The following is a 12,810-nucleotide window of genomic DNA, read 5'->3' on the forward strand; positions in this document are numbered from 1 at the left end:
CTCATTGCTCACCAACCTTGAGGGGTACAGATGGTAGAGATAACTGCAAGCAAACTTGCAATCTCACGGCGTATTTTGCAAACTTGCGAATTTGTAACACCACCATTGATCGATCCCCATTCCCATTCGGTTCCCAGATCCTCTACTCCCATAGAGCTGACAATAATTAAATCAACATTGAAAAATGATGATACAACCCCCTCTCAAACCGTTAAGGGCTCCTTTGATTCACAGGGTTTGAGAAGTGTAGGAATAGGAAACATACAGGAACAGGATGTACTGTCAACTGAAATCCTACGTCAGGTAGCAAAACAGAGGATTTTTTTCATGAAGTCCAACCTCATGCTTGTTTTCCTGTGAAAATGAACTAAGAAGTTCCTATAGGATTGGTTCCTGAGGAATGCAATCCAGTGAATCAAACAGCACGTAAAGGAAAACTTCTAGAGGGTGTCAATCCTGTAAAATTCCTATGCAAATCCTATGAATCAAAGGAGGCCTAATTTGGTGAAAGCACTCTCATCGTCACTCAGTCCCCTCAAATCCTATTCCCATCACATCCTAATCCCTTACAATCAGTCCCTCTCTTCAAAAATATTGTTTGGTAAGCACGGATTGAAGAAAAAAAAGTTATCCATTCGATTCCCTTTGCGTCTTGGCAACAACACAACAGCAACTGAAACAGAAAAGGGAAACAACAACTGAAACATAGACAATTTTGATTTACGTCTTGGCAGTAACATCTGCCATTCAATCACCACAATTTCCATACAACATATGCATCTATTTATCCAGCACCAGGTACACCTACCTGCCTGCCTGCTGATCCGGCGCAATGTGCGCCAGTTTCGGTTGAATCAGCGGTACACAAGCAGGCTCCAGATTCCCGAGCCGTTGGCCCAGCCCAGGCAGTGTGAAAGCAATGACCAGACACAACTGCCATAAAACAATATGCTACTAGTTGCAACCATGGGCGAGAGACACAGAGGACAGAGCACTTTTGACTTTGCTTAATCAAGGCGAAAGCCAATCATGTCCCAGACAGAGGAAATACCACTAGTTAATCCCCCAAGGTTCTTGCTTGGAGTTGAGCCTATATGGTACAGTGCTACGGGAAAACAAAGCACTTCTTCTGGATCCAGTGGGTAGCTGCCCTCCCCTGCCCTGCACATATTTAGTGAAAGATTGATATCAGTAAGCTGGGGTTGTTGTTGTTGTTGAGAAGAGTATCTTTAGAGTTTGTGATTATGATGCGACCCAGCAGCATGGTCATGAGGAGGGCTGGGCGGGCCCATATGCACGGGGCAGAAATGATGAACACTACTGCATGGAAAGAAAAGAAAGCAACCGAGTGTCCGGTTCAGCATCCCAACCAAATCTCATCCTGACCTCTCTCTTTTCTTTTGATTTGAGCCTTTTGGTAACCTGGATGGATGCACACTGTGAGCCAAAAGCATCTTCACCAACTGACTAGATGTGGTTAACTCAGTGCCTAGCCGGCCCTAGCCGGCTAGCCCTACCGACTTCACTTCACTTCACTCTGCAGTGCTTTGCCTGTCAGTCACCTGCTCCTTGCTCTACATCGAAATGTATTACCACCATAGCCGTGGGGGTACATGTAGTAGACTAGCTGATAATATAACTAGGAAAGTACGCAGTCCTACATATGCAGTCAACATCCAGTAGAGTGACTGGAGCAGTTGTTATCTTATCACAGATTCACAGGTCTCCTGTTGCCTTAATTGCCTAGAAAAGAGGGTAGGTCTCCTGTTGCCTTGCCTTGCCTTGCATGGCACTATTATATGCTGTTTCTGCCGTTGCCGGGCCATCACCACAGCTACTCTTCCAGCACTAGTTAAACAAATACCTGTCGTGCTAATGACTAACCCCCGCGGCCTTCTTCCTCCAGCTCGTTGAATTCATCGCCATGAGTGCTTCCCCACTTCTGCACCACCATCGCCATAGTATCATCCTGTACTCCCATCCAGCTTCCTCATCAAACGAGACCTGAGAGAGGCAAAAGAACAGAGGGCTAGTCAGGATGGTGGAAGCGGTGGGGCTTTTCCAGGGAAGAGGCGCCTCCGCCGCCACGGGGATGCGCGGCGCCCCGGAGGAGGTGCAGATGGGGGAGACATTCATCTTCTCTGAAACCATCAAGGTCAGTTTATCCGTCAAATTATGCTCGTGTTTCTCCCTATTCCCCTAGAATGATGCACCTTCCCTCCACCTTCTTTAGAACTAACTCGACGGTCACGCCCAAATGCTTTAAAAATAGCACCAAATCAGGCATTTGGAGCAGATATTGCTTGGGCACTTTCATATCAACAGCAACCTCTCTATGCAGGATCTCATGACGCTGCGGTCGCAACTGTATTCTGCAGCGGAGTATTTTGAACTAGCCTACATGCAGGAAGACGGAAAGCAGGCGTATGTCATATAGCCATTGCTTCCTCCCGTATGCCGCACAAGATCATGTGGCTGATCAGCAAGCTTCCACGCTTTTGCAACTCATGCCTGGTTTGCTCATTTTTATTTATTTATGTGTATGCATATGGAAACAGGGTGGTGAGTAACCTGAAGGAGTACGCTGTGAAGGCCCTCGTCAACACTGTAGACCACCTAGGGTCCATATCCTTCAAAGTCTCCAGCCTTGTTGGTCAAAGGTTCGACCAGGTGGCCGAAGCCAATCTGCGGGTCTCCTGCATCCAGCAGGTTTTAGTTAGTGCCTCCTGAGCTCAGCAGTAATTTCCGTGTAATATTATGCTTTCAGATTAACGAAGCGGTTGGTTTCAGAGAACTCAAGCGAGCCAAGCATGCATGAACAGAGAAGGCCTGACGCAGCAATCGTTGGTGATCACCGCCCCAAAGTATCACAAGAGGTACATCTTACCAGGTGAGTAAGTAGCCATAAGATATTTTTGTGCCTTTCCTGTGACTCTGTTTTCTAGCTTGTCGACACGTTGAAGATGCAAGAGAAGTGAATAAGAGTCAACCTGGGCGAGACATCTTGACCCCTTAAGTGATTTCAGCAGGAGATGATTCAATTCCAAATGCTGTGCCCAACTTCAGCGAGATGAATAAGGTGAAGAACAGGACCACACAGATGCATCCAGCCTTCAGCTGTAAGGATCTGCAATTCATGAATTATGGGCGTGTATTAGATACCTTGAACTTGATTTTGACCTGAAACGCCTACGTGTTGGCAGCAACATCTGCAGCTCAAACAAAAAGCAAAGACAAGCAAGCTTCATTCCGGTCAGTTTCACTTTGCAAACTGCAAATCAGCTTGGGTTTCTTACTTTGCAGCTGAGTTGCCAAACTGACAGCTACCATTTGCAGCAAGCTCCGGTCGATTGCCCGTGCACCTTCCCAGCGTGCGCGTTCATCCTCTCCAGCACAGCATACACGCTTCGTGCCACCTTCTGATACTGCAATACCCACCAAAAGAGGTACAGTAGTAATAAGTCCAATCAACAACTGATGGTGGTATAGCAGTAAAATTTCTCGATTAATTAAATATACTAATGCTCTGTTGCCAATTTTGTTTCTGTGAAACAGATAAAAGATCGGATTCGCCGATTTCTTCGACAACTCCACTCACCAGGTCTGGGTCACTCTCAAAGAAGCCATCCTTGCTCAAGACATCAAGTGTAAGGGTCCAGGTAAATCAAGATGGCTTGTGAGCACAAGATTACCAGGAATGATATGCCTTCCAACACTGACACGATATTTCATGTTACTGAATATGCAGACACCTTCAGATCCCAAGAGATTGGCACCGCTGCGGTCATATGCTGACAGATACAACGATGATCCCAAGGAAAGTGAGCAGACCCCGAAGAAGAGCAAGAAGTTCCTCAAGTCGCTGCTCAGTAGGCGCAAGTCAAAGAAAGAAGAACCACTGCCCTGCTACTTTGATGACTACTGACTCCTGACACCAGATGGCACCACAATTTCTGAATACTTCTGCTCCTCAGTCTTTCCATGGCAAAGTGCGATCGGCCCTTGATATAAAGATCTTCATTGTATATAGCAACACAATTACAGCTCGTTAATGTTAATAATATATGCGCAAGACAGGGAGTTCCGGGAAGATGTCCCGATTCCCCTTATCTGGTTTCCCCACTTTTTGTTGTGTGGCATGCATCATGAGTTAGCCTTTTTGTTCACTCTCCTGATAATCTCAGCAATCAGCAGTATACAAAAACTTGGAATATGTAGCTGTGAGCAGCAATCAGGAAGTAGCGCTTCAGCAATCTGATCTCAGTGTTCAAGTATTTTGTCGTCACTTGGGTGTATGTACCACGGACAGAGTATAATGCTGCCAACGCATAGCAGCTCTCCTCTGCAGTAAATTACTTCACCTGAAACAGTAGCCACACGAAGTATAGTACAACTCTGGTTGCATAAGCCCATCAAATGTTCTTTTCTATCTACTATGTGAATCTATGATACACAAGACACACAACCAGAGAGAGAGAGAATGCTAATCGAACAACATGACATGCCAAATCTGATTGGACAGTAGCTAGAACATGCATGCAGAGAAATAATGTCATTTTTCTTACCATCTGGAATGGAAAACATGCTACAATTTCCAGTTGGCAGCTCAACCGGCATGAGCTACATGAAGAGGAAGTCTGGAGTTGCTTCTACCACCTCTGTTCCTAAATGTAAAGACTTTTTAGAGATTTCAATACGGACTACATACGGAGCAAAATGAGTGAATCTACACTAAAATATGTCTATATACATCCGTATGTAGTCCGTATTGATGAAATATCTAAGAAGGCTTATATTTAGAAACAGAGGGAGTAGTTTAGTATTACAAGTTTGCAATTTGGACTTGTTTTTCGCGTAGACTTGGTATAACTTTTTGACAAAAGGCTGAAATTCCTTGATTTGTTTTAGGCAAGAATTCTCAACTTCTGATTAGCTGTATAAAAATTGAATACACAAAAAAAGTTCAGGACTAGCATTCGAGATAGTGCTCTGAAGAGCATAAATGATAGAGTCAAAAGGCATGTCCTAGGTTATCTAATATAACTTGCAAGACTACGCTTGCAGCACTGGAGCTTCACCAGTAAGTTGAAAGACTGAGTTCAGCAACAACAATTCATTTTATGTTCAAGGGGTCTTAGAACTTATCTCTATCATATACTCGCTTTAGAAACAACAGCCCTACCAACTAACAGTTCATGATCATCATCTAACAAAAAGGAGAACACTCTGGAAAAAAAGGACAATTGCAATGTCTAGCAATGTCGATCAGGAAGGCGGTAGCACTTGAGCTCAAATTCTTCAACATACTGCTCATGGAGCCATCTGATTATAAAACCACAGTATACCAACTAGCCTCACAAGACTTTCAACTTCAAGCCAAAAACCAAAACAAAGAAGAAAAGCTACATAGATGTGCCACTATTCACTATACTGGTAGTATCATACTGAGAGCTTACTATGTATTTACACTCCAATAACTACTAAAGCTTACAGCAAGGAAAAAAGTGCCATGAAAGAAGCAAATTTATGTACCGACAAAAATCACCCACGGCGCTTGCTGAGGCGCCACGAGTTGGGCTCGTTGTATCTGTCGTACAGAGGCTCGATCCTCTCCTGGCGCTTCCGCTTGCTCATCTTTGTCGAGTCCACGGATCTGTAGAACCTCGGCGCCAGCTCGACGAGCCACGCTGGGTTGATGGCTGTCACCTCCCTCATGTACTCTTTTGTGGTCATGACAATCTCATTGTAAATTACCCACTCTGGCTGCTGATGAAATAGGGCGCTGCTTGGGTGGATATACACCTGCTGATGATCGGCAAGAGTCCTGTATCCTCCCTGGGGATCCTTCTTGGCAGAGTTGAAGAAGAAGCCTGCGGCAATGGCCCTCCTTACCTTGGTGAGATCGTTGCCGGCAGAGACGACGTCAAGCCGATACCTGTCCATGATCTCCAGGAGCTGCTTCCTCACATCCTGTGCCCTCCTTAGTGATGTTATCTGGAGAAAATTCTCAAAGCACCATGGTCCTGAAAACTGCTTTGCCTTCCACGCCTGATACACAGTGAGTAACGTGATGTGATCCCCTTCTGGCTGGAAAAAGTTGCCCCTCTTCCGATCCGCCTGATCTTGTTTTTCCCTTGGCCGGTAGAATATATTCCCAGTTTGGATCATTGCAATGATAGTCACTATTTCATCGCTGCATCCGAGGTCCACACTGGCAAGGAGCATTTTTGAAAGTGGTGGTTCTTGTGGAAACTCAGCCATCTTTCTCCCCAGCTTGGTAAGCAGGCCTTCTTCATCCAAGGCACCAAGACTGTACAGCTGTTCCATAGCAGAGATAAGCGCTTGAGGTGCTGGAGGGTCCATGAAGTCAAATGACACTAGTTCATTTATCCCCATTGCCTTCATATTAAGAACCGTCCACCCCAGGTTAATCCTCTGAATTTCTGGAATTGTCGTGGCGGGCATTTCATTACGATAGGCGCTCTCAGTGTACAGACGGTAACACTTGCCTGGGCCCGTACGCCCAGCACGTCCTGCTCTTTGCTTAGCTGATGCCTGTGAGATCGGAGTGATAACCAGTGAATCCAGTCTTCGTTTTGGGTTATACACGTTAAGTTTTGCAAAGCCTGGATCAACAACATAGTATATCCCATCTATTGTAATAGATGCTTCAGCTATGTTGGTGGCCACAACCACCTTCCTCTTCCCAGGAGGAGCAGGTTCAAAGATCTTTGACTGCATTTCAGTTGGAAGAGCACTGTAAACTGGATTGACTAGCAACTCTGGTACATCGTTACCCAGCACCTTCATCCTCTCATGAAGAGAGTTACAGGCATGATCAATCTCTTCCTGGCCAGTCAAGAACAAGAGGATATCACCTTCGGGTTCACTCAGATGGATCTGCAATACTGTGATCAATGCAGCATCCATGTAGTCGCTCTGTGGCTCCTTTGCATATAGTGTCTCCACGGGAAACGTTCTCCCTGGAATCGTGAAAATCTTGCAATCGAAAAAATATCTAGAGAATTTCTCTGCATCAAGAGTGGCGGAAGTGACAATTAACTTGAGATCAGTTCTCCGCCTAATGAGCTGCTTCAGCAAGCCAAAGAGAATGTCTGTATAGATGGTCCTCTCATGTGCCTCATCAAGCATGACCACAGAATAACAAGAGAGGTTCTTGTCTACCATAATCTCCCGTAGGAGCATGCCGTCTGTCATGTACTTAATAACCGTATCAGGTCCAGTGTGATCGTCAAAGCGTATAGAGTAGCCAACTTCCTCTCCCAATGGACAACCAAACTCCTCTGCTACCCGCTTTGCAACAGACTGAGCAGCAACCCTGCGAGGCTGCGTACACGCAATTTTCCCACCTTCAGTATAGCCTGCCTCAGCAAGGTACTGAGTAACCTGCGTAGTTTTCCCTGACCCTGTCTCCCCGATAACAACCAAAACTTGATTGTGATGAATAGCTTTGATAAGCTCATTCTTCAGCCCGTAAATGGGAAGGCTCTGCCTCTGCTTCTGTATCGGAAGGCTCGACCTCTTCCCAAATGTTCCGGTCTTGCCATAAGCCTGTTTCTTCCACTCTGGCATGCTCTGTGCTGATAAGCCGGCACCCCTCAGTTCCTGTGCGAGGCACCGCCCACCTGCATCAGGTAAAGGATCCTCCCACGGCCGATTCAGATCCTTGGGGATGGAATCAAGCAATGCTCTCTGCTCTTGGCTACGAATATCACGCCGTTCCTTGACAAGCGCAGTCTGCAGTGCCGCGGCTCGGCTTAGTGACCCCTCAGGGTTCTTGGAAATCCTCACCGGGGACAAGTCAATCGATGACCGGCCCTGTCCACTTAAGAACGGTGGCTCATCTTCGTTAAGCTCAATCTCGAGCTCCTCCTCAACTTCTTCTTCCTGGTAATGTATCCCCACATCATCATCATCGAACGCAGGGCAGTCTCTCACATTCAGTGCCCCCGAAGCAATCAGCTGTTTCAGTTCCCATCTCTCCGGGGAGCTCATTCGCCTGACCGGCCTTCGTGGTGCAGGCCGAGCACCTTCCTCCTCGATCACAATTCCAGACAGCCCAATCCTCTTCCCAGCGGTGCCTGCAGGACCAGCAGATCGATTCGCCCTTCGAACAGCAACCTGACCATCGCCCCGTGGTGGCGGGAGCACCCTTCCACTTTCCTGATCGATGTCCACCATCGACAATTCCAGATTGCCCCACTGCACGGACACGACCTTGACAAACACCTCCTGGCCGCGCTTCACGGCGACGGGCATCCGGGAGGTGTGGACGAGCCCCTCGCGGCCGCGCGGCCCGTCGAGGCGGACGAAGCACCCGGCGCCCACCACCCGGGTGACCGTCCCGTGGCACACCTGGTGAAGCTCCGGCTCCCCAGCCCCTCCTCCTCGTCATCATGGCTCCTGGTGCCGGTACTGGCGCCATCGGCGGTGGGGTTTCGGGGGGCAGGAGCGGCGTCGGGGATGGCGCGGATGACGGTGTGGAGGGTGCGGGCGAGGTAGTCCGGCACCACGAAGTCGTGGTCCTTGAGCTTGGCGTCGAACTCGGCGACGGAGGGGGAGGCGCGGCCGAGGTGGACGATGAACTCGGCGACTTTGCGCTGGACGTCGCCGAGGTGGGCCTCCAGCTCCGAGCAGACCTTGGAGACGAGGGATAGATAGGTGAGCCTTCGGATCCCTTCGCTCGCCGCGCCGGCCGGGCTCGCCTTCGTCATCGGTGCGCGGGCGCCGGCGGTGGGTGTTCGCGCCGCGGCGAGAGAAAGAGGATTCGTCAGAGTCGGCGGAGATGCGTTGTTTGCTCGAGTATAAATGTAGATTTAGGGCCCAAATCATACACGGCTCGGAGCCGAAGTCGGTTTCTCAAGTCAAGGCGGTTTCGTGTCGAGTTCTTTTTTTTTCTTTAATGATGAAGCCACGTTTTATTCATCGAAAATACCAGTCTGTGGGGATGGTCGTGGGGTTGAATCAATCAATCAATCATACACTTCTATACGTAAAAAAAAATCATACACTTCTGATTTTTTTAGTCAAAATTGCCGATTTATTTAAGGCGACTACTGGGCGCCGGCGCGCCGGCCCAAAATTGAGCTGGTCAGTCTACAGCCGCACGATTGCGTACAACCTCATCGTTGGATATTCCCCCGCAAGTACGTCGTCTTCCTCTCCTTCACTTATGCATCTCTCCTTCTTGTTTCCCCCTCGCCCCTCCTCACCTGCAGCTCCTCCTCTCACATTCGCATCAGCTCTTGTCGCCGCTGGTTGTAGTTTGACGTCGGCCGTCGCCGCTAGCATGCAGCTCCCATGGTCACCAGTTGCAGCTTTGTTTTGCTTGGTTGTAGCAAAACCAATCGCCGGTGGTAGCATCCCCGACCACGTCCACCAGACATAGTCAAAAAACTTCTTGAGCTACCCTGCACCGTTGCAGCCATGCCGTCGCTGCTTGACGCAACACTGCACGTGGTTGCAGCATCCACGTTATGCGATTGCACCATGAAATGCTTTTGTGGTCGCAGACCCACTCGCCGTCGTCGGGTAACAGCCTCACTGTTGTAGTTTGCAACCTTGCCGTCGTAGCCTCGCCGTCGTCGGTTAGCAGCCTCGCCATTGGAGCTTGCAATCTCACCATTGTAGCCTCGTCGTTGTCGGTAGCAGCCTCATCGTTGCAGCTTGCAACCTCCTTGTCGTAGCCTCGCCATCGCGACCTCGCCGTTGAAGCTCCAGTAGTAGCAAATGACACCTTCGTTAGTAGCAAACTCCGAAACGGTTGCAGCAAAAAAAAACGTCGCCGTCGCCGCAACCAACACCACCATGGTGGATTGTAGCAAAAGTTGTCTCCGGTTCCAGCAAAATTCAAACACGGTTGCAGCAAAAAAAAAACATCACCGCTGTCTCGACCAACACTGACATGGTGGATGTAGCAAAAGTTGACTGCGGTTCCAACAAAAATCAAGTATAGTTCGAGCAAAATTCAACATGGATGCAGCTCGTATTCCCAACTATTCCAGCTTTTTGGCGCCAACGGTGGGTGCCGATTGTAGCACCGTGGGAGTTTGGGGGCGTGTCTTCTCCAGCGCCGACGGGTGTCGGTCGCAACTTTCCAGCATCTCACATCGAGGTTGCCGGTTTTCCGGTAAGGCTCGTCTGCATCGCCCGTCAGCTCTACCATGTTCAGACAGGGTTGATCAGAGGAGGGGGTCGCTGATGGAGGCCCATGGCGGTGGCGCTTGGTGAGAGACCACTGACGAGGAGAACGCCTCAAACCATGTGCGCGGTGGGAGAGAGACAAGTATAGAGAAAGACAAGTGGGCGTGTGTGAGAGAGAAAAGTATAGAGAAAGAGAGGTGGATGCGTGAGAGAGAGAGAGGATAGAAGATAAGGTGGGGCCCCTCCCTTATGTGTCGAACCTTGAACGACTAGGAGCGCATGCGCGTGCACGCGACCAGCCGAGCGTTCGGCCGGCGTGTCGATTGTAAACGTTTTCCTTTATTTAATTGTAAAAGTTCAGAATCTCATCCGAGATTACATCAAGCACACAGTCTGAGGTAACCCCCAACGCCTTACAAAGTTCATCACCAACATCGACTCCATCTAATTTATGTGCGGCAACATTAGCAGAATGATAAACCCACGACACTTAAAAATCGGAGAAAGATGCAAGCATCAACTGGATCTCTTGAATCCATGGACCCGCACTGGACATCTCCTTTCCTGGATGATTCAGAATGTGCACAACACTTTGGGAATCAAGCTCAACATGGACCCTCTCGGCGTTGATTTCCCGTGCTTCTTGTAGGGCGCATCTGCAGGCCAAAATCTCCACCGTTTCGGGGTCTACAACGCCACGGAAGTGATGACAGAGTTTGTTGGAAATATGCCCTAGAGGCAATAATAAAGTGGTCATTATTATATTTCCTTAATCATGATAAATGTTTATTATTCATGCTAGAATTGTATTGACCGGAAACTTAAATACGTGTGTGGATACATAAACAAATACCTTGTCCCTAGTAAGCCTCTACTAGACTAGCTCGTTGATCAAAAGATGGTTAAGGTTTCCTAACCATAGACATGTGTTGCCACTTAATAACGGGATCACATCATTAGGAGAGTGATGTGATGGACAAGACTCATCCGTTAGCTTAGCATATGATCGTTCAGTTTATTGCTACTGCTTTCTTAATGTCAAATACATATTACTTCGACCATGAGATCATACAACTCCTGGATACCGGAGGAATACCTTGTATGCTATCAAACGTCACAACGTAACTGGGTGATCATAAAGATGCCTTACAGGTATCTCCGAAGGAGTCTGTTGAGCTGGCATGGATCAAGATTGGGATTTGTCACTCTGTATCGGAGAGGTGTCTCCGGGCCCTCTCGGTAATACAACATCACAAGAAGCTTGCAAGCAAAGTGACTAAGGAGTTAGTTACGAGATGATGTATTATAGAACGAGTAAAGAGACTTGCCGGTAACGAGGTTGAACTAGGTATGGAGATGCCGACAATCGAATCTCGGGCAAGTAACATGTCGACGAACAAAGGGAACTACGTATGTTGTCATAAAGGTTCGACCGATAAAGATCTTCATAGAATATGTAGGAACCAATATGGGCATCCAGGTCCCGCTATTGGTTATTGACCGGATAAGCATCTCGGTCATGTCTACATCATTCTCGAACCCATAGGGTCTGCACGCTTAACGTCTGTTGACGATATAGTATTATATGAGTTATATATGTTGGTGACCCAATGTTGTTCGGAGTCTCGGATGAGATCACGGACATGACGAGGAGCTTCGAATGGTCCGGAGGTAAAGATTGATATATGGGATAATAGTGCTTGGTCTCCGGAAGGGGTTTTGGATGTTTCCCGAAATGTTCGTGTACGAGAACACTTTATTTGGGCCAAGGGGTAAAGCCCACGAAGCTTTAGGAAGGTGCAAAAGGAGTTTTGCGGAGGACAGGGGGCCAAACGCCAGGGACCCTGGCGTCTGGTCCTGGAGTCCGAGAAGGACTCTTGCCTTGCGTGCCAAACCGACTTTGAGGAGGCTCTTTCTTCAAGAAACGATCCCAGGGCTCAACATATAAATAGAGGGGCAGGGCTAGCACCCGGGACACATCAAGATTCACCAAGTTGTGTGCCGGCAACTCCCGTCCTCTCTAGTTTATTCTCCATCCAGTTTCCGTTGTGCTTGGCGAAGCCCTGCGGAGATTGTTCTTCACTACCACCATCACCATGTCGTCGTGCTGCCGGAACTCATCTACTACTTCGCCCCTCTTGCTGGATCGAGAAGGCGAGGACATTATCAAGTTGAATGTGTGCTGAACACGGAGGTGTCATACGTCCGGTACTTGATCGGGACGGATCGTGAAGGTGTACAACTACATCAACCGCGTTGATAAACGCTTCCACTTAGCGATCTACAAGGTTATGCAGATGATCTCCCCCTCTTGTAGCTATACATCTCCTTGGATAGATCTTGCGTGCGCGTAGAATTTTTTCATTTTCCATGCAACGTTCCCCTTCAGTGGCATCATGAGCAAGGTCTATGCGTATATGATATGCACGAGTAGAACACAAATGAGTTGTGGGTCGTGATGTCCATACTGCTTACCACCAATGTCTTATTTTGATTCGGCGGTATTGTGGGATGAAGCGGCCCGGACCAACCTTACATGTCCACGCACATGAGACCGTTTCCATCGACTGCCATGCAACTTTTTTTTTTGCATAAAGGTGGCTGGCGGGTGTCTGTTTCTCCTACTTTAGTTTAATCGAATTTGAT

At 48.1% G+C, this 12,810-nt stretch overlaps 2 protein-coding genes across 9 annotated transcripts; one reads left to right on the plus strand and one right to left on the minus strand.

The window, feature by feature from the left end:
- Positions 1-612: 612 nt before the first annotated feature.
- On the minus strand, positions 613-8,827 carry LOC123147742 (probable pre-mRNA-splicing factor ATP-dependent RNA helicase DEAH5). 7 transcript variants are annotated; one of them, XM_044567049.1, is made up of 6 exons: positions 5,533-8,551; positions 3,599-4,361; positions 3,297-3,425; positions 2,888-3,127; positions 2,572-2,696; positions 613-1,161 (listed from the first exon to the last, which is right to left on the minus strand). In XM_044567049.1, exon 1 carries the CDS (start codon positions 8,278-8,280, stop codon positions 5,542-5,544), a length of 2,739 nt encoding a protein of 912 aa, XP_044422984.1. In that variant the 5' UTR covers positions 8,281-8,551; the 3' UTR covers positions 613-1,161; positions 2,572-2,696; positions 2,888-3,127; positions 3,297-3,425; positions 3,599-4,361; positions 5,533-5,541. The 7 variants fall into 7 exon arrangements, with proteins under 7 accessions (XP_044422984.1, XP_044422983.1, XP_044422978.1 ...); XM_044567047.1 differs by lacking the exon at positions 613-1,161 and adding an exon at positions 1,906-2,004; XM_044567048.1 differs by having other exon boundaries at positions 2,572-3,127.
- Positions 1,865-4,109, plus strand: LOC123147743 (putative protein ABIL2). 2 transcript variants are annotated; one of them, XM_044567051.1, is made up of 9 exons: positions 1,865-2,155; positions 2,342-2,424; positions 2,559-2,709; positions 2,791-2,890; positions 3,027-3,119; positions 3,204-3,252; positions 3,337-3,446; positions 3,556-3,659; positions 3,749-4,109. In XM_044567051.1, the coding sequence occupies exons 1-9, from the start codon at positions 2,039-2,041 to the stop codon at positions 3,923-3,925; spliced, it is 984 nt and encodes a 327-aa protein (XP_044422986.1). In that variant the 5' UTR covers positions 1,865-2,038; the 3' UTR covers positions 3,926-4,109. The 2 variants fall into 2 exon arrangements, with proteins under 2 accessions (XP_044422986.1, XP_044422987.1); XM_044567052.1 differs by having other exon boundaries at positions 3,030-3,119.
- Positions 8,828-12,810: the final 3,983 nt, after the last annotated feature.

The sequence above is a fragment of the Triticum aestivum genome, chromosome 7A (genome assembly GCF_018294505.1).
Source record: "Triticum aestivum cultivar Chinese Spring chromosome 7A, IWGSC CS RefSeq v2.1, whole genome shotgun sequence".
NCBI classification, from domain to species: Eukaryota; Viridiplantae; Streptophyta; class Magnoliopsida; order Poales; family Poaceae; genus Triticum; species Triticum aestivum.